Source organism: Mytilus galloprovincialis, chromosome 13 (assembly GCF_965363235.1).
Source record: "Mytilus galloprovincialis chromosome 13, xbMytGall1.hap1.1, whole genome shotgun sequence".
NCBI lineage: Eukaryota > Metazoa > Mollusca > Bivalvia > Mytilida > Mytilidae > Mytilus > Mytilus galloprovincialis.
This window is the reverse complement of record NC_134850.1, coordinates 44090291-44111983: the sequence shown is the minus strand read 5'-3', so window position 1 is coordinate 44111983 and position 21693 is coordinate 44090291. Positions and strand designations below refer to the sequence as shown.

At 30.2% G+C, this 21693-nt stretch overlaps 1 protein-coding gene across 3 annotated transcripts; it reads right to left on the bottom strand.

The window, feature by feature from the left end:
- Window positions 1–526: 526 nt before the first annotated feature.
- Window positions 527–21693, bottom strand: LOC143056885 (6-phosphogluconate dehydrogenase, decarboxylating-like). Of its 3 annotated transcripts, none has more exons than XM_076230059.1 (14): window positions 21536–21693; window positions 10866–10941; window positions 9860–10039; window positions 9164–9229; window positions 8058–8176; window positions 7115–7181; window positions 6663–6797; window positions 5129–5254; window positions 4854–4917; window positions 4139–4269; window positions 3208–3341; window positions 2738–2837; window positions 1757–1879; window positions 527–1212 (listed from the first exon to the last, which is right to left on the bottom strand). In XM_076230059.1, the coding sequence occupies exons 1-14, from the start codon at window positions 21544–21546 to the stop codon at window positions 1093–1095; spliced, it is 1452 nt and encodes a 483-aa protein (XP_076086174.1). In that variant the 5' UTR covers window positions 21547–21693; the 3' UTR covers window positions 527–1092. The 3 variants fall into 3 exon arrangements, with proteins under 3 accessions (XP_076086174.1, XP_076086175.1, XP_076086176.1); XM_076230060.1 differs by lacking the exon at window positions 21536–21693 and adding an exon at window positions 19577–19641; XM_076230061.1 differs by lacking the exons at window positions 527–1212; window positions 1757–1879 and adding an exon at window positions 1886–1974.

Below are 21693 nucleotides of genomic sequence, written 5' to 3'. Positions count from 1 at the left end.
ATACATATATAAACTTTTTATTGTAAAAAAATAGATGGCACATGATTGCACACTAATGAACTTTATATTGTAAATTGATTATCATTTCTATGAAATGATAGCTTTTAGAAATGATTTTGTAAAATATTGTTTCTTTTTATGCAAGTTTCAAGTTCTGCTGAAAATAAGCAAACCAGTACTTACAACAATAGTAGTTTAACGTTTGACCTACTTGTTTTCTAAAATTTGAAGTTTTCTATATATTTTATTTATGTCATCATTAGACCATTTCAATATAATTATACTTATATTTCTGTAATAAAAACTTATGGAAATTTACATGTGAAGTAAAAACTTGTCAAAGACAGCAGCCATATAATTTAGTATGCCAGACATGCATTTTGTATACATAAATCTCATTAGTGACATTAAAAGTTAGGACTGTTTGAAGGCTCTGGAACAAATAAGCATGACATAAAATGGCTATATCAAAATTTATCCATTTTAATTAATAAACATTAAGATATATATAACAATAATATTGTAATTCTCATGTAAGATATTTATTTTTTATATTATTTTCATTGTGATATTCATACATAACAATTATATACTATGTAACAATGTTTTTTTTTTATCTCATTTATTATTTTCTCTTTATAAAAACTAAATGAATCTTATTATATGAAACTTCATCATGATAACCATGGTACAACAAGATAAATGATACAAAATGCTGACTTGTTTATACATGCAATAAGCCTGTGTCTGAAACAGTAAGTCAATGAAATGCACTGAATGTAAAAATTAAAGATTACTACTTGACTGTAAATTCAGAAAATATAATTGTATACATGCTAGAATTACACATTAATGATTTGAATAAATTATTAAATTTTTAAATATCTAAATCAATATTTTGGTTAATTTCCAATAGTCTACCACAATCAACCAATTTCAACATGATCAATATAATACAATAAAGTTCTTGTAGAAATAGCACTTTGAAATACCAATCATAAATTATGCAGTAACAGATAGAGAAAAACTTAATAAAATTAGTCTAATACTATCACAAGTCTAAATAAAATTTGGTATATGGAATGATGTTTATCAAACTTGGTATGTAGTTGAAGACACATTCCCTCCATGTCCGGTCCAGTTGGTGTGTATGAACTTCCCTGGGTTGTCTAGTAACTCGTAAGTGTGGGCACCAAAATAATCTCTTTGTGCCTAAAAATGTGAATACATTACATATTAATTTTAATATCAGTTGGTTCCAAACACCCCAACTAAAATTAATTTAGCTCATTTAATTTTCGTAAAATTTTGACAAAATATTAACCATAAACCTTCGTCTAAAATATCAAAATTTAAAAAAAATTGAACCACAAACTCACAAACTAACTTAACTGAAAATTTGTATCCGATATATAGCAGTTTGACATACACTAATTTTGATCATTGAGAAGCTTAATATTCTCTTAACAATAGAACATGGTTAAAACGTTTAGCTGATTTTTACAGAGTTATCTCCCTGTAATGGCATCTACCACCTTTACAGTTACCAAAGTTATTCTTAGCATGTGTGACACGTCTGTGTATTTCTATTTATTATTCATATTTGTTTCATTTGTGACATTCGTTCTCAATATTATCTTTAAATTTGTGATTGAAATATTCCTTAGTAAAAACATATTTGATTGTGAATATAAAGGTAGCAAGTAGCCAATGAAATAAGTGTTTCAATAACATCTCTTTATAATTTAAAAAATACCTGTAACATATTGGCTGGTAGTCTTGCAGATCTATACCCATCAAAGAAAGCTAATGCTGTACTGAAGGCAGGAGTAGGTACACCTAATGTAACAGCTGTTGCTACAACTTTACGCCATGATGTCTAAAATATAAATTAAAGAAAGCTAATGCTGTACTGAAGGCAGGTGTAGGTACACCTTATGTAACAGCTGTTGCTACAACTTTACGCCATGATGTCTAAAATATAAATTAAAGAAACCTAATGCTGTACTGAAAGCAGGAGTAGGAACACCTAATGTAACAGCTGTTGCTACTACTTTACGCCATGAAGTCTAAAATATTAATATCAATGAAAATTATAAAAAAAAAGGTCCAAAATCATTTTGCAAATGAGAGTTTTCTAAAACTACTTTTAATTGGGGTCAGAAAACACTTCTTATAATTTCTGATGATTGTTGCTTGGCCCTGAATTTTAAGCTCAAGGGAAAAACAATAATCAATTAAATTTTCTGAAAGGTGGGATAAATCATAATGAGCCATTCATTCCCCCAACATCCATTCATTCATTCATTTTGACCTTTTTAAAGATATTCAAATGAAATCAAATGAATTGTCTCTCATTTAATTTTCTTACCTGAAAATTCCAACATAGAGTTAGATTATAAATATATTATTTGCATCAATTAACCATTAAAAAACTTTACAAGCAGAATGTTTGTAAAATATTTCTTCCATGTCCATATTGTTTATTGCAATGAGTAAATGATTTTTTCAATAAATGATTTTTTTCCATTTTTTTCTATACATCTTTTTAGAGATATGCCATATTGTATTGCATATTTTGTCATAAAATTAAATAATAACAACAATTCATATTATTATCTGATTTAAACAAAAATCTTGGTTGAGCTCGATTTAGCTCTAAACACAGACTAAACAAACAGATCTTTTTCTTGCATGGCCTCAATCTCAAACAGAATATTTTATTGCATGGCCTTACCTGACATTTCTGTATTTCTCCTTTAAAGAAATCATCCAGCAATAAGTTACTTAGATCTGGCTTCTTGTCAAATGCTTGTTTAATATTCCCTAAGAACACACTACAAATAAATACTGTTTTCATTTATAAAGTTTCTTCAAAGTCATAAATAAAAATTATTAATGCACAAATGAATATTGTCCCTATTACGTTCTTTCATTAATGTAATTGGGAATAGTAAAATGTTTTAAGATTAAGAAAATCGTGAATTGGGATATTGTAAGAGACTAAGAGATTAGGCTATGAAAATAACAAAGATAATCAGAATTTATTAAGTTGCAAAGGGGAGGTAATAGAGATCCTTTTCTAAACCAAACATGAAATTTTGTTAATTATCTCCCTTACTTAACTTTTTTGTTTTTTAATCTAAAATTCTAAACAGTCTAAAATTCCACAATAAAAATCAATAAATAAGATAGAAGATAACCTACCTTCTGATAATACAACCTCCTCTCCACATCAAGGCTATACCTCCCATGTTAAGTTTCCAATTCAATTCCTTAGCAGCCTCCCTCAATAACATAAAACCCTGGGCATATGATACTATCTTGGAAGCATATAATGCCTAAAAAATAAAAAATAAAAATTTTCATTCAAATTTTAGTGAATTAAAAATGCAATAATTAATGTTAGAAATGTTCATGCATAGATATTATCAGGTTTTCAGCATATAGATAAAATTTCTGCGATGGGTATTTATACTTTGTATTGATCTATTCTAAAAAAAAAAGTGCATACTGCATTGAGCAACAAGTATTTTACAATACATTATATCCTGGAATTTTTATCCATTTGAGGTATTGATTCAAGTGTAAGACAGTTTTTTCTAAAAAAAAAAATAAGTTTACTTTGATGTTTTTTTATATCACCAAGTCATATACATCAGAAAGCTATGATATGGAATCTTATTCACAGCTGACAAAATTGTTATGGATATACAATAAACTAGGTAAAAATTACCCACAATAATTAAGTTTTGTTTGTAAAAAGTGGTAAAATAGAATAATGCGTACACAGCAATCAGTGTGAATTGTTACCAAAATACATGTCAGTCAAATTTAAATGAATAGGTTAAAATTATAAGAAGCCAGAAAAGAAGGGAGTCTACAATAGCTTATTCTTAGAAAAATTTCTTCCTCACGCTATCCATCTTTCACACTCAGTGAACCAAGAAATCAAAACCATAGTTGTAAAAAGTTTAAATCAAAATGAATGCCAGATCTATTGTATTGTAAATGTGACCTCAAGGTCATGGTAAACTCTACCTTCAACAAAATCTTTAACCCAACTGATATTCCAATCCACACATCAGAAATCATAATGGCCCCTATTAAAAATTGTTTTAACAACACAGTAACTTACATATTTGATATCATTAATAAATTCTTTTTTATCCCCAGTATATTTGGTAGTTGCTGGTCCTTTGATTTGTTTACTAGCTTCAATTCTCTCCCCTTGCATGGCTGAAAGACATCTGGCAAATACAGCTTCAGCTGAAAAATTAGAAAAAGATAATAAAATACATTTCATTTTTAAGGTTCAGTACATAAATTAGATTACTGGTCTTCATCTTGAAATGTTTTTATTTGACTAAATATCATCATACCAGTATATTAAGCATTAATGGTACAAAAACATGGTTTAAAGCATTTATTGTGTGCAATAATAATCAGACACTATCTATTCATTCTCATACTTGTATATTTTATTTGTTTGTGCAGTATCATCAATTTTAGATAATCTGGTAATTTGATTGTTGGTACTGTTTTTAACTCTTTAATTTGGAAGGAGGTTTTGAGCAAACATTAGGTCATCAAATCCAATCAAAACTAAAGGGACTGATTCAGAAATTGTTTCTTTTTATTTGTTTCAACATGAAATTGAACTTTAAAGCTGTAACAAAAAGATAAATCTTTTTAATCATTGTATTTATGCCAGTGAAAAGGACTAGAATCAATGTTGCATTTTGTTGCTTTTTTTCACCAAACATAAACAATTGTCCATTAGTTTGGTTTTTAAACCAATAAGATGTCCTGTAAGTTCTTTCTATTAATGTTTAATAAAGTTTTAGACAAACCTATTAAAGATACAGGTACACCATATTCTAATGCTGAGATTGCCGTCCACTTTCCTGTTCCTTTCTGAAATTATAAATTGGTTCTATGTTGTAATTTTGGCTGTAATTATCTTTTATATAAGAAGCATCTATCTTAAGTAAAACTTGTGTAGTTTTGTTCAATGAAATCTGGAAAATAAATTTCTGAAAACATAAACAACTTTAAAGTATTGCAAAATATTATGGCACAGAAAGACAAATTTAAATGAATGAGCATCATGCTTTTAACTGTATACCTGTCCAGCTGTGTCTCTGATTTTGTCCAGGAGATATTTGCCATCAGAATCTTTAAATCTAAGGATATCTCTTGAGATCTCTATCAGGAATGATTCCAGTTCTCCTTTGTTCCAATCATCAAATACCTGTCAAAAAACATGATAAATATACAATAAGCAATATTCCCTAAAAATTAAGTTGATTCATGTTTTTTCATGGGTACCAAATTTGTATGTATATAGAGGAAATTTGTTAATGTGGTTTTGTAAATATAGATTCCTACACTGCAACAAGTGTATTACGATGTTTCTCCACTCGAGACAGTTAAATTTTATTATTTAAAGCGTGAGGCTTGCCGAGCTCTTTAAATAACTAAAATTTAACTGTCGAGAGTGGAGAAATATCGTAATACACGAGTTATAGTGTAGGAATCTGTTTCTCTGATTTTTATCCTCCTTTTTAAAGATTTTCAGAAACTTGTGTTCTTTATATGCGACGTCATCAGGCATGGTCACCTTTTTTCATGACGTCACAATAGGAAAATTCAGAAGAAAACAAAACATTTAGACGTCATAATCAAATTTCGACTAATCATTTGCCGAGAACAGATTTTTCACTAGTGAGGAGAAATATTTTTCTCACACCGGTCAGGAAATGTGAAAATAGCACAAAAAATAGAGAAAAGTTTTTCTCTAATTCTTCGTCAATTCATCCCTTTCTGCACCCATTGTATAAAAAATATTTAATGAATGTGTGGTTCATTTGATCTCAGTTCTTCATTGGTTAAAATCCAATTATGACGTCAAATTTTCTTGCTTTTCTATGAATTTCCTATTGTGTCGGCATGAAAAAAGGTGACCATGCCTTATGACGTCAAATAGAAAGAACACAGTATTTTGCAGATCACTCAAAAGAAGGACAAATTTTGCCTCCTTATTATTTGAAAATCATTAGAGAAACAGATTCAGCCAACAAATCTTGTGCAATACGATATTTATCCACTCTCAACATTTAAGCTATGAAATGTACTCTAGCTCTTCACAGTCAAATAACAAATAATTATTATATTAATTTACTTACTCTTTAAACTTAAATTATCAAATTGCTACAATTTATGTTTTCAGTCATGGTTATCTCCCTTCTTTGGCAAAATTGGAAAATTGGAAAAATAATGTTAAATGATTGATGTTTTAATAAATTTAAAAATTATATTTTTTTAAATTCTTGTTAACACTGCCTTCTTTTGTTTCTCTATTTTCTATTTTACAGTGTTTGATTACTGTACATTCAGAAATTATTGAGTGCATTTATTATTGCGATTTTGTCATTTTGGACTAAAATTTTTGCTATGAAGTGAAAAGTCCTGTTTAATTTATATAATATTTTTTTAAAAATGGAAGTTTAAATTATTGCGATTAAAACCATGTCGCATTTCTCACAATAATTTAAAAATTACAATTATTAAAATGTCGCAATAATTTCTGAATTTACAGTATAAAGAATTTATCATGTTTCAAACAGTAATACTATATAAAAGTTTACAAAGAAACCTACATCAGCCATCTCATCTTGTGTCATTCCTAAAACATCCTTCATCAAATGGTAGGCTTCACATATCAACTGCATATCTCCATACTCAATACCATTGTGGACCATCTTCACAAAATGGCCTGCTCCTTCTGGTCCAACCTTGAATAATAATAGTAAAATATGGTCTGAATTATGCCTCCACACTTGATTACATTATTACTTTTAAATAAAAAACATTCAATCTGTGAAATTGTTTACTAAGTAAATTCCATGTAACCGTAACAACCACTATGTTATCCAGTTAGGACAAAATTGGAAAGTTTTCAGAAAGGTCTCCTTCAATAAAGTTCATGCTCCATTTTGGTCAAGTGAGGTAAAATATCTGTTTATCTGGTACTATGTATATTACTTATAAGATTCTGTATATTCTGTATAAAGCAATAGTTTTAAAATATATAGTTCCTTTTAGGTCTTACCCAATCACAGCATGGTTCTTTTCCAACTTTAGCAGATATAGACTGGAAAATATCTTTTACATGAGGCCTAAAATAAAAGACAAAATGTCAAATTCTCATTTTAAAAACTTAAAATTGTAGTTTAAAATTCATGTTCAGAAGACAGTACAATTATTTTCAAATCTCTACAAAAGTATCTATGTGTAGTGACTTGTCATGCAATACTGTAAACCAACTAATTTTTTAGAGCCATTAATTTTTGCGACTTTCGCGAGTAGAAAAATAACGTGAATATCATTTGTCGCGAACTTGTAAAACTTGGATCTTTCCTTATCATGCTTATTGAATTACACCCAGTAAATTTGAAAATCACGAAATTAGGATGAAAGGGCTTAACGCGAAATATAGTATATGTGAAAATAAGTTGGTTTGCAGTACATGCTATATTGACTGATTGATTGTTGGTGTTTTTTTTTTTAAATGTCACTTTAAGCACTCTTGGCTGTGTTTAACAGCCATTCTTCATAAGTAAAGAAAGTCTGCGTACCAAGAAGAGAAGACAACCATCCTTTGAAATGAAAATGGACGATCTATGTCAACTAATTTATTTTCAATATACCCTTTAAGTTTAATTAGTGGATTGAGGCCTATTTATTTATTTTTTCAGCGCACCTGATCTCCCAATTATCATGCTATAAGTTTACAATCTCGATGTTAGAAAACCCTTTAATTATGCATTGAAAGATTTAATCTAAAATTTTCAATAATTTAATATTTGTTTTCATTGTTTGATTTCTTATATGTTTGTATTTTTTTCATGTGGAATTTTCCACGAAATTTTGAGAATTAAATAAAACATCAAGAACATTAGTTCTCGTCCACTTTAAAGTAAAGATACAAAAGCACATAGATGGACCATTTTCAATCATCATCTTTCCTGCCACTTACACTACTTCCTACTTACCATGCCTCTGGAGAACCTCCAGGCATCAAAGATGGACCATATCTAGCTCCATCTTCTCCCCCACTTACACCACTTCCTACATATAGCATACCCTTAGCTGCTAATTCCTTGCATCTTCTCTGAAAAAGAAAATGAAAATTATTCATTAAATCAATACATTCTAAACATGTTAAAAAGACAACATGAAAAATTGAGCCCTGTGGTAATTTTCACAAAAACTCTGAAAATACAGCACTAAATTGTAACATGTATGAGGTTTCAAATGTAAAGTGATAAACAAACCATAAATAATTAATTCAAAATCAACTTTTGATTAACTTGCATCACCAATCATAAATTTTTGTGTTGAAATTAGCAACATTACAGGAGGATGTGTGTGGGTTTCCCAGAGATGGTCTTTTCTAGTAAATGAAGTCTCAAGAAACTTCAACTGAGTGATGGAAATATTAAAGAACCTTAGTGAGTACGTCTACATATTATGTCCTTATTATCTAAGAAGGTTTCGTGAAATTCTGTTGTGTGGTTTGAGAGGAGTTGCGATTACAAGAAACAGGACGAACTGACGGACGAACGGACTGATGGACGGAAGGGTCAAAATCATTAAACCCTCTGCAACTTTATACGTGGGGTAAAAACTGTTGCAGAAGTACATTGAAGCAAATAAGTTCAGAGGAGCATAACTCCTAGAAAGAAAGAAAAATTGTAATTTCCTGTCGATATGCACATCTACATAGTATGTCCTTATTATCTACTAAGTTTCATGAAATTCTGTTGTATGGTTTCAGAGAAGTTGCGATGACGAACTGTTGCAGTAGTACATTAAAGCAAATAAGTTAAAAGGGTTGTAACTCCTAGAAAAAATTTTGAATGTAATTTCCTGTGGATATTCACATCTACATATTATGTCTTTATTATCTAAGAAGGTTTCGTGAAATTCTGTTGTGTGGTTTGAGAGGAGTTGCGATGACAAGAAACAGGACTGACGGACAGACGGACAGACTGACTGGTCAAAAACATTATACCCTCCTCAACTTCGTTGAGTGGGGTATAAAAATACAATGATAAAAATATTCCAAATCTTCATCTATAGGAGATTCATTACTTACATTTGTATCTCCATACTCTGAGTTTCCTCCATCAATGATGATGTCACCTTTCTCTAAAAGAGGTACCTAAAAAATATTTATTTTATACATGTAATCAAGATATCCACTATCAAGAAACAAATGACAGTTTTCTTATTTGCAATAACATTTTTTAATAAAACATTTATCAGTTAAAATAGTTTTTAAAGATGCTTTTATTTGAATCAATTACTTCAAATTTTGAAGCATTTTTCTGCAAAAAATTACTCCTGTTCATGAAAAATATCTTTAATCATTACCCTTTTATGACACATTTTTCATATGTGTTATATAGACGTATTTACACTTGTATGTAAATATGCCCCCAATACGTAGAATCACACAGGTTCCCTTAAACTTTGACATAACAATTCAAAAATTTGACATCTCTGACAACAAAAAAGAGATTGTTGCTTGACATCAAAAGGTTATTCGGAGACGATCTAAGGTCATTTGGAGACAAAATTCAGCTAAATACCAAAAGTGTAAATACGTTTATTGGAGGTAGCATTGTAGGTTTCTACTCCTAAACTCAGTTAATTTGAAGCAGTATAACAGAAAACACACAATGAATAAACTTTACTAGTGAAATTGATTTTAACAAAGAAATGTTGTATTTAATTCAAAAGAAGTACAAGATATTCTAAATTATGTCTGTAATCATGGTAATAAATTTACCAATTTGGCAATAAAGTCATCAACAGCTTGTCCTGCTTTGACAAGTAACATAACTCTTCTTGGCTTCTTTAACAGAGACACCATGTTTTCCATTGATGTAGCGCCAATAACTTTAGTTCCTTTGGCTTCATTTTTCATAAATTCTTCTACTTTAGACACTGTTCTGTTGAAGGCTACAACCTGAAAAACACAAAAAAACATTCTTTCAACATACAGGTATAGTTATAAAAAGTATATTGGTATTTCATATAGAACCATTTTCAATGTAGTTTTAGGAGAAATATAGTGAGAAAGGTTTTTACAAAAGCATATTTTGTAATTTTTGAAATTTCACAAAGTGTTTGCATTGGCTTCCAAAAAGTAATGTATACAAAATGTAAAATAGAAAAAAAGTGAAATTAGTTTTTCTGCTCACATGAACATGTACTACATATACTAATTCTAATTTTTGTGGATTTTGTAAGTATAGCCCAGTCTAGGTGAACCATGAATTACAATATTCATCAACGTACAAATTTTTAAAAGGCTAGTAGAACTAGATTTATTTCACTTGACTGGACAGGGTTTAAGAAGTTTGTTATTTAAGACCAGTCCATCTACAGACAGGAGTTTTGGGATAAACTCATCAATGAGGTGTCCAGTTATTCGTCCCATATCATACACTCAGTTCTTTTGTATATGCGTTTGGTGACACTGATTGGTTATTAGAATTCAATAATAATTATAACGGCAATCATCCTTATCATATCTTCAAATATACTGTCCTTATGCAAATTAAAACATAAGCTCCGCCTGATCAGTTGTAATAACATTGGTTATATCGAACCTTAAGCAAAACCGGGAAATCAAATATCTGGAAAAATACAATTTGTCCTCAGTACCAACAAAAACGAATTAATCGAAAGCTAAGACAGGTAGATTGATAGATAAAAATGCTCTATAAAGTAACAGTACAGAATTGAAATTTACAGTGAAATAATGATCTTGACCTACAGTATTGACTTACAGTAAATCCATGGTCATTCATATTTAGAATGAGATTCTGTCCCATCACTGCAAGCCCAATCAGGGCAATATCTCCTCTGAAAAATAAATATTGTTTAAATTAATATGCCATTGATCTTAATTGTTTTAAACATTGTTGGTTCTATTAAGCAATTGTTTTTATGTTGAATGGAATGCATTTTATGAGTTCATGAGCTAAGGATAATTACAATTACTGGATATATTATTTGACTAGTTTAAGGGCTGGAAAAATTAAACTTTTAAACCTCAAACAATTCTGTGTTACAGGCTAAAATATAGGCACACATTTAAAAATGAAAAAAAATGGTTAATCAAAGTACATAAAAAATACTTCACATTATGTGATTTTATACATAATTACACCTTATATAAGAAAGCAAGATTTTGATTGGTTGATAGCCAGTGTATTTTTCGCATATTCTAATATGTTTTCCTCATTTCAAACGAATTTGCCTGTTTTTCAACACTGCCGGTGAATTTGCCTCAAATACCATGGTATTTGCCATTTTGGATATTCCTTTTTTACCCTCGCGAGCAGCTTCCCGCCAAAAGATTTCGGATATGACGTTACATAATGAAAGCGAGCTAACGCGTATTAGAACATGTATAATTCCCGCGGTTCTATGATAATATCCACTTATACCCTAAATTATGCATAGACATGTTTATGAATTGCAGCTTGATAGTATTTGTCTGCACATGTACAGAGAGTTTCAATCCAAATCTATTCGGTGTAATTAAACAGATATATCATGTTATGGAGGGGTATTTGCGAAAAATACCAGTCTTGGGACAGAATTTCCCTCGCCTAGCGGCTCGGGAAATTTCACAGTCCCTTGACTGGTATTTTTCGCAAATACCCCTCCATAACATGATATATCTGTTCAAAATTTATATATCATGCTTACAAGGGGTATTTGCCAAAAATACTGGTTGAGAAACCGGTATTTTAGGCAAATACCCCTTGTAAGCATGATATAATTGTTTAATTCCACCGAAAGTTCCACCTCAGAAAGTTTATTATAATCAGGTATCATATGAAATTTCGACTTGAATGTATAATTTTTGTATACACTGCAGCTGTGCTATTTGTGCAGTCAAATTGCATTGACCGTATAATCATTTCTTATCATTTGTTTTTATGTACAGTCACTGACTTTATATATATCTCCCTTTTTATGAAAATAAGCTGACTACTACACTTTGTTCATCAGTTTCAGTGAAGCATAATACAAGTGGATTCCAGTTTTATGTGACCGGTTGACAATTCGTTTCCGTTGAGTTTAATTTATGACGTCATTCCCGGAATTTTTATGTCATTCGGTTCAAATTCAATAATGATGCTTTTTATCCTAAATATTTCATCTGGAACCATATATTTAGAATGACCATGAATTTGTCATATTAGAATAGAAATAATTCATTAAGTTATTTTTAGACATGGTATTCCCCATCTGCCATGGTATTTGCTAGCAAATACCCCGGCACATGGAATTCCCAAATGGCAAATACCCCGGCAGAGAAAAGAAAATCTCAATATATAGAAATTGGTGAAAAATACCATGTTTCTACCGTTTCTCATCCAATCAAAATACAGCATTATTACATAAGGTGGAATTAAGTAAACTAACTAGTTTTTGAATATATAAACATAATGTACATCCTTATTGCACTTTATATCCTGTTATACTTGAGTTACTTGATGTTCATGTACATCTTTAAATATCTATCAAAGTACAAAAAGATGTCTACACAACAAAACTAGTCACTGTAACTTGTGACTTTTTTTTCCAAAATGTTATTTATTTTTCAGAAATAATTTTGTTCATTCTCTTTTGTTTATGATTTTGTTAGAAAAATAGTGATCTTTTAAGTTTACAACAAAGTCCTTCAAACAAAGTTGATTATTGATGGTTTTGCCTCTTTGATGTTCCAATATGTTGGGCCAGTTGGGTGAAAAAAAGCATGCTTGATGAAAAAAATTACTACCCATACCAATGTTATTGTTAGTTGTAATTTGTTGGTAAAATTTAATGTCCTAATGTGGCTAATAAATGAGTCAATACCCATACTTTCCAAACCTTTCATTTATAGATTTAAAATTTATAACAAAACAAACGTGTTGAGGGCTGTACTTTGACCCATAATGTATAAAAAAGAAGATGTGGTATGATTGCCAATGAGACAACTATCCACAAAAGACCAAAATGACACAGACATTAACAACAATAGGTCACTGTACAGCCTTCAACAATGAGCAAAGCCCATACCGCATAGTCAGCTATAAAAGGCCCTGATAAGACAATGTAAAACAATTCAAACAAGAAAACTAACGGCCTTATTTATGTACAAACCAGGTGCTCCGCAGGGCGCAGCTTTATACGACCGCAGAGGTTGAACCCTGAACAGTTGGGGCAAGTATGGACAAAACATTCAAGCGTGATACAGCTCTGAATTTGGATTGTGATCAAATTTTTGACATTACATGGGTTTTTTTTACACAAAACAAATGTCAAGATTTTACAAATCAATTAAAGATTTCTTCTTCAAACTTTTTAAATCTAAAATTAAATAGTTGACACAGCATAGGTTTCTGACACAGAATGAATGTGGTCTAATGAACTTAAAAGTTTTTTTTTGCCTTTGAGCAATTCACTATGCTGTTGAATATTAATCCTCTCAAAAAAATGTTTGAAGAAATTTTCTTTTTATTTATGAAATCTGAAATGAGAAAAATTTAACCCCCCCCCCCCCCCCCCCACCCACCCCTTTTTTTTCACATCCCCGTTTCCCTTTTTCCAAAACTGATATCAATTCAAATTTCTAATGGAGTTTGCAACAATAACTACTCTTTTAAATACATCATTAAATATTAAAATGTAAAATAAAGTGCTTGTTATCACTGAATGGTAAAGATTGGTTGGTAGTAAAAGTGAATATACATTGTTTATTGTATAAAACAATAAAAAAAACTTCATCAGCAACATTTTATATTGGCAAATTTCCAATGAAGTTATTTACATAAAGTTATTGGCAAAAAAAAATAGAAAATGACATCATAGTCATGTCTGGCAAATGTCCAACATACATTATCTAAAAACATTTTAGATAAGATAAGGAAAAAAAGCTTTATCAGCAACATTTTATATTGGCAAATTTCCAATGAAGTTATTTACATAAAGTTATTGGCAAATAAAAATAGAAAATGACATCATAGTCATGTCTGGCAAATTTCCAACATATATTATCAACTACTATTCTATACAAAGAAAGATAACTCCAATTGAAAATTAATTGCTATTGCACAATATTGTGCAATTAGATATTTCTTGCTATTGTGCAATACTGTGCAATTGAAAATTTCTTGCTATTGCACAATACTTGATATGGAATCCTGATTTGGACCAACTTGAAAACTGGGCCCATAATCAAAAATCAAAGTACATATTTAGATAAAGCATATCAAATAAGCCCAAGAATTTAATTTTTGTTAAAATCAAACTTAGTTTAATTTTGGACCCTTTGGACCTTAATGTAGACCAATTTGAAAACTGGACCAAAAATTAAGAATCTACATACACAGTTAGATTTGGCATATCAAAGAACCCATTTATTCAATTTTTGATGAAATCAAACAAAGTTTAATTTTGGACCCCCATTTGGACCAACTTGAAAACTAGGCCAATAATTAAAAATCTAAGTACATTTTTAAATTCAGCATATCAAAGAACCCCAAGGATTCAATTTTTGTTAAAATCAAACTAAGTTTAATTTTGGACCCTTTGGACCTTAATGTAGACCAATTTGAAAACGGGACCAAAAATTAAGAATCTACATACATAGTTAGATTCGGCATATCAAAGAACCCCAATTATTCAATTTTTGATGAAATCACACAAAGTTCAATTTTGGACCCTTTGGGCCCCTTATTCCTAAACTGTTAGGACCAAAACTCCCAAAATCAAACCCAACCTTCCTTTTATGGTCATAAACCTTGTGTTTAAATTTCATAGATTTCTATTTACTTATACTAAAGTTATAGTGCAAAAACCAAAAATAATGCTTATTTGGGCCCCTTTTTAGCCCCTAATTCATAAACTGTTGTGACCTCAACTCCAAAAATCAATCCCAACCTTCCTTTTGTGGTCATAAACCTTGTGTTAAAATTTCATTGATTTTTATTTACTTATACTAAAGTTATTGTGCGAAAACCAAGAATAATGCTTATTTGGGCCCTTTTTTGGCCCTTAATTCCTAAACTGTTGGAACCAAAACTCCCAAAATCAATCCCAACCTTCCTTTTGTGGTCATAAACCTTGTGTCAAAATTTCATAGATTTCTATTCACTTAAACTAAAGTTATAGTGCAAAAACCAAGAAAATGCTTATTTGGGCCCTTTTTGGCCCCTAATTCCTAAAATGTTGGGACCAAAACTCCCAAAATCAATCCCAACCTTCCTTTTGTGGTCATAAACCTTGTGTTAAAATTTCATTGATTTCTATTCACTTTTACTAAAGTTAGAGTGCGAAAATTAAAAGTATTCGGACGACGACGACGACGCAGGACGACGACGCCAACATGATAGCAATATACGACCAAAAAATTAAAATTTTTGCAGTCGTATAAAAATGAATGAAAAACAAATATGTAACACATAAACAAACGACAACCACTGAATTACAGGCTCCTGACTTGGGACAGGCACATACATATATAATGTGGCGGGGTTAAACATGTTAGCGGGATCCCTGGTTTACTTTTATAAATTGTTATTTGGATGGAGAGTTGTCTCATTGGCACTCATACCACATCTTCCTACATCAATTAACTAGTTATAAGTCTCCATTCTACAAAATGAGATGACATTAAAAGAACCACACTAAGATTTTGTTGTTTATTGGTGTTTAGAACCCCATTCAGCTCCTTTTGCTATATCATTGTGGCAAGTTTTTATCTATGGAAGAAGCAAGAGAACCCAGAGAGAACCATTTACTTTCTGTAATAAAATTTGCAATCCTTGGCAATCATAATCAGAGTCGAAAATGCCCACATTAGTGGATCAAACTCATAACAACAGAGTTGTAGATGATAGTGACTTTTTGTGAATTGGTCCTCATAACAATTCACGATGGAAGAAGAAAAATTGTACTCTCTTATTTCATTGTAAAGAGAAAAGAAAAGAACATTTTTTTATCTTATTAAACATAACAATGAAATTAATTAACCATCATCATGACAGGAAAAAAATCTACAAATTACAAAATATTTTCTGAAAAAATATATATGCCTCTGCTCAAAATCTTTTTCTTCATAATTATGTGGTTGAATGTAGGATTGGGACAAACACACACACAACACACCTTTTCTCTGATAAAACTTCAACAATAAGAAGAAAAAAGAAAAAACTTGCTCGAAACTGGAAAAAAGTACATGTATGTCAAATTAATTTTGTAATGATTTTAAAATATCTTTTCTTTTTGCATGACAAGTCATTATTAATAATAATAGTGTTGTTCCTGAGAAAAATCCTTTTAAATGAGAAACAATTCTAGATTTTCACTTTAAAAGTCTCACACTACTCAGGTGACATATTTACACAAGGCATTTTTTACTTACATGTATGTGTAAAGAAACGTGAAAAAATGGACAGTTTGATAATTCCTAAATGTATATCAGATTACATTACTAATTTAAAGAAAACGTGATAATTTTGAAAACAGTATTTTAGCTTGAAGTTTAACCCATGGACTTTTTCATAAACATTGCATGATTAAAAGTTTAAATATTCATGTCTTAATATCATATTCATATGTTTAACACGAATTCAATATCTTTTAAAAATGTTGAGATAAGATGTAAATGAGGGTTCATTAATTTTTATGGCTACATTATCAGTGACACAGTAACATCTGACTTGTACAAATTTTTAAGTCTCCAAAATTGAACTGTCAATGTCAGTATTACATGTGTATCCGGGCATGAATAAAAACCAATTTGATTCAAATTAAAAATAAAATATTGTCAGTGTTCTCCCCAGAAATTTTGGATAGCATCACATTTGGCGTAAAAAATTAAATTGTATTTTTTACAATGTAATTTATCGTGTCGTGGAAACACTTTATTTCCTTTATGTTATATATACATTATTGTTTATTACAAAATGTATTATAATGTTTGTATGCTATAGGCCCTTATTTGGTTAATAAAATATTCTATTCCACCCTATTCTTTGTTTTTATATTGTTGAATTCATAACTGAGAATACAATTAAACTATAACCATGATAACAGTATTTTCAGTTTATGTTTTCTATATTCATTTATAGTTCCAGAATTATTTTTTCCCCCTTAGTCTAAATAAAAATATATGTGTGGTTCCAGTTATCCTACCTATACCCAGCTAAATGAATGAATGGTTTATTATAGTGCAACCTGTATAGATACAATTGCACTAAATATGTAGGAAAAAACACGGGTTCTTAATAAAAAATTTGAATAGAAAAAATTCTTTATCATGTCTTTGAAACATATTGGTTCATGGTCCCAGTTGTTTCTTTTTACAAAATGATATATTTTTAACAAAGTTATCTACAAGTAGTCTGTTAATGCTTAGTTTTCTCTTTATGTATCATTGTTTTCTGTATACTGTGCCATTTGTGCATATGTAGCTATTATTGTAAAATGCGGATTTTTGTCATATCTGGTCCGGTTCCGAAAACAGTAGTTTACGCTAAAATATTAAATGGCCGCCGAAAGCAATGAAAAATACGAAAATAAACATAGTTTGACAAGAGATTGGGAATGAATATGGCGTTTTGAATGCATTAAATGGATGAAACATATACACAAGCCAATTTTGATCACTTTCTAAAGAAAGTACAAAACTTATTTCGCCCAAAATCAAAATTTTCACTCTCGATTTACAAAAAAGTAATAGGAAGAGAAAGAAAGTAATACTAATATATTAAAAGTCGTAAAAAGATAAGACTCAACCTCATTTTAAAAGAGAAAAATTGTTTGTTTCTTTGAAATTTCATTTAGCAAACATATATTTCGATTTTTTTATGATTTTCTGATTTCGTTTTCTCCTTGTCGAAATTTGCCGATTGCAAACCACGTTGTATTAATCATGTCAAAGTGACAGCTTGGGGTATTCGTATCCAAACAGTTATCAACCAAAGGGCAATTAACACCTATTTAACCACTCTAAATTGCCTATATTGTCCGACTTGAAGGGATTACAATTAAAAGTGATATATTTTTTTTATGATCATAAGTGGTAATTAGATGAAAGTTCAAAATTTAGGAACGAGAAAAAAAACATCCTGAAAATAATTATAGCGTCGCGGTAATAATTATAGCGTCGCGGTAATTATTATAGCGTCACGGGAAGAAATATAGCGTCGCGGTACCGCGACGCTAAAACAGCCTGGGGAGAACACTCTATTGTGGGTTTTTTTTTCTTCTTCATTTTATCAGAATATTTCAATTGACAATAGTTTGAGCAGTCAAGTTGATTCCATATTTTTACTATTGATTTCAGAGAAGTTCTTATGTTCAAAACTTTTGATGGATGCGAAAGGGTTAAAACAAAATGAGTATGTCATATTATATAACAGTTTTATCAAGCTACATGTAAAATTTTAAGTAACAAGGAGATTTTGGAGTGTATGTGACTCACCAAAAAATTGTTAAATCCATAAATAAAACTACTGTCAAAAATACATCAATTTTTATGTCAATAAGGTATTGTAAAATGACTAATTAATAATCAAATACAACTAAAATACAACTAAATTCATATCAATTTCATTGATTTATCAAAATTAGAGTTCATAATTTGAATTAGTTAATAAAATGTTTTACATGATCAAAGTTTTTCTTCAGGACAAAATACAGACATTTACAAACATAAGCTTTTATATTATATTCTTTTAAAATATTTCTGTATCTGAGCAAAAAGTACCAAAAACAGGTAAACCAGGTTTCAATTATGAGGGTTTTGATGACAGATCAAATATCTTCAAAATGTATTCAATGAAATTGGTCCATTAATCTGTACATCATAATCATTTTGAGGTCAACTAAAATTTTCACCATTTCTAAAAACTTTTTCGATCATATAATTTTTTTTTGTACATGTACTTTTTTCCTCATGTTAAAAAGGGGGGGGGGTATAATTCTCTCTTCAATACTTTAAGGATGTGCCCTTTTTTTTTAACTCTTGTCTTTTTAACATGTTTTGTAAGATCTACATGTAAACCATTCCCCTGTACCTCTAGACAATGGGGAAAAAATTGATAAACAATCGCACAGTAAAAAGAAGCCTGAGTCTGATATAAGAATAAGTAAAAAGAAGCCTAAGTCTGATATAATAATAAGTAAAAAGAAGCCGAAGTCTGATGTTAGAATAAGTAAAAAGAAGCCTAAGTCTGATGTTATAATAAGTAAAAAGAAGCCTAAGTCTGATGTTAGAATAAGTAAAAAAAAAGCCTAAGTCTGATGTTAGAATAAGTAAAAAGAAGCCTAAGTCTGATGTTAGAATAAGTAAAAAGAAGCCTAAGTCTGATATAAGAATAAGTAACCATGGTAACAGATCTGAGAAACTAAGCAAAATAACAATGATTAACATAAATCAACAAAGCACTACTAGCAGTTACCATGGTTACCAACATGCCACTTCCAGACCTACATTTTGTAAATCAAACTGATAATATCTCCATCAAAAGATAATGTCTCCATCATAAGAAAACACATGACAATCCCTCTTGTAAGGGTTCAGTTTCATGCCATCATTATTCATACAAGAAGATCACAACCCTTTTCATGCCAACAACTGGGTTTAAAATCATGAGAATACATGTGTTAATTTCCATTGAATGCAAATTAAAGACCAATGCATTCTTTTCTGAGTAAATATCAATGATAACCCTCTCTCAAATGTCATTTAGTGAATCACTTTTTTATACATTTTTTACTTCCTGTTTAAAACAATAAATCATTTATAAAAAAACAAGTGCGATATTGATGTGTAAAAATATAAACCTAAATTGTACAGATTTTAAATGAAAATCAATAACAGGATTTTCACTAAGGATTTTTAAAGTTTAGTCCTGAACTCTTCATTTGGTCCATCATGTCCACCATGGCAAGTCAAACATTCAAACTATGAGAAGAAGAAGTTTTATTGGTTATTTTTTTTTTCAATCCCCCAAAACAAAACAGAATATTGAAAATGACATAAATTTTATACTACATTGTATTTCAAAAATTTTTTTTTTGTCATAAATTGATGGTACATTGTATTTGTGCTCAGTTGGTACACAATTTTTAAAAATCTTGATACATCTTTGAGGACTCAACTGTTTTAAAAATGATAAGTACAGACAGAATTTTATGAGACTAAGACTCATGGAGACATGGACCTGCCATAGTGAGATCCTTGAATAATACAATCATGACAATGTACATTGATGTACTGAAAAAAGATTGAATATCAGGAACACTTGTAAATGTACATGTAATGACACACTTAAAAATATTTTTGTTTGCCCTAACCTTCCCAGAGGTGGAGACAGTGTGTAGGTAGCTAGGTTTTCTTCTTTTTTTCCACAAAGAAAAATTGAAGTATCAGATGTTATTAAGTCTTCATGCTTATCTGATTAAAAAAAAAACTTTCCACATCAGGACAATAAAATATTCTGACATGTTTGAGGAGGCAGCTATTATCTGGGTAGGTAGAATTAAGGCAAACAATCATATTCTTTGTTATGGCCTAACTGTCCCTTTTATGCATGTTAAGAGACCTTTGTCTGAAAATATTAAATTTACTTTTTAGCAATGTTAACTTTGGTAAGAAATCCTTAACATGCTTAAGACTTTTAAGTAAGAATAAAAATGTTAGAAATTGCTTATTCACCTTCAAGATTTTAAAAACCCTCCTACTGCCTACTAACAAAGGCATCATCAGTGTACAGCCTTCAACAATGAATAAAAATAGACTGCTGTTTTGCTGTAAACTATTACTTAGAATGTTTTAGCATTCAATTTTTGGTAGGAAAATGTAGGATATCATCAATAAAATGACTTGAGTTATCTTCTACTGTAGACAAACATGATTTGAATTGATTTTAGTGTTTAAACACCACTTTTAAGCACTGCATTTAGGCTATTTCTTGGCGGCCAGTTTTTATTGGTGGAGGAAGCCAGAGTGGGCCCAGAGAAAACCACTGACCTTCAATAGGAAAACTGACAATCCAAGTCAATTGAGATTAGAGTCAAGTGCACCCGCACAAGCAGGGTTCGAATTCACAACCTCAGTGTTGATTGGTTAGTGATTACAGTAGTAACTACTTAGACCACTTGGCCACCGAGGCCCTCATACCAACATGACAAAAGTATTAAAAATATTTACTTCAAAATGAAAATGAATTTGATTTCTTTTGGATGATGTCATGTTGTTCCTAATTTTCAAATAAGCTATAAAATTCATTAATACCATCTACATAAAGTCTTATTTGTCAAATTTAGCAATATTTGATTTCAACATGGAAGTAAAATTTTAAAAAAGTCAAATTATGAAAATAGGATGAATAAACAAATGTCAAGTTCTTATGTTTATCTACTAACTTTATAATAGAAAAATACTTACTTTTCAGACATCTTTTGGTTCAAAGACTTCTTATTTCCACAAAAATGACTTGCAATAACAGACAATCTACAAGCCGGATGAGGAATGACTGCTCTCTTGTCAATATTTAGGACTTTTCCTGCGATATTTGTGGATTTAGCTCCCCTTTTAACTGGTCC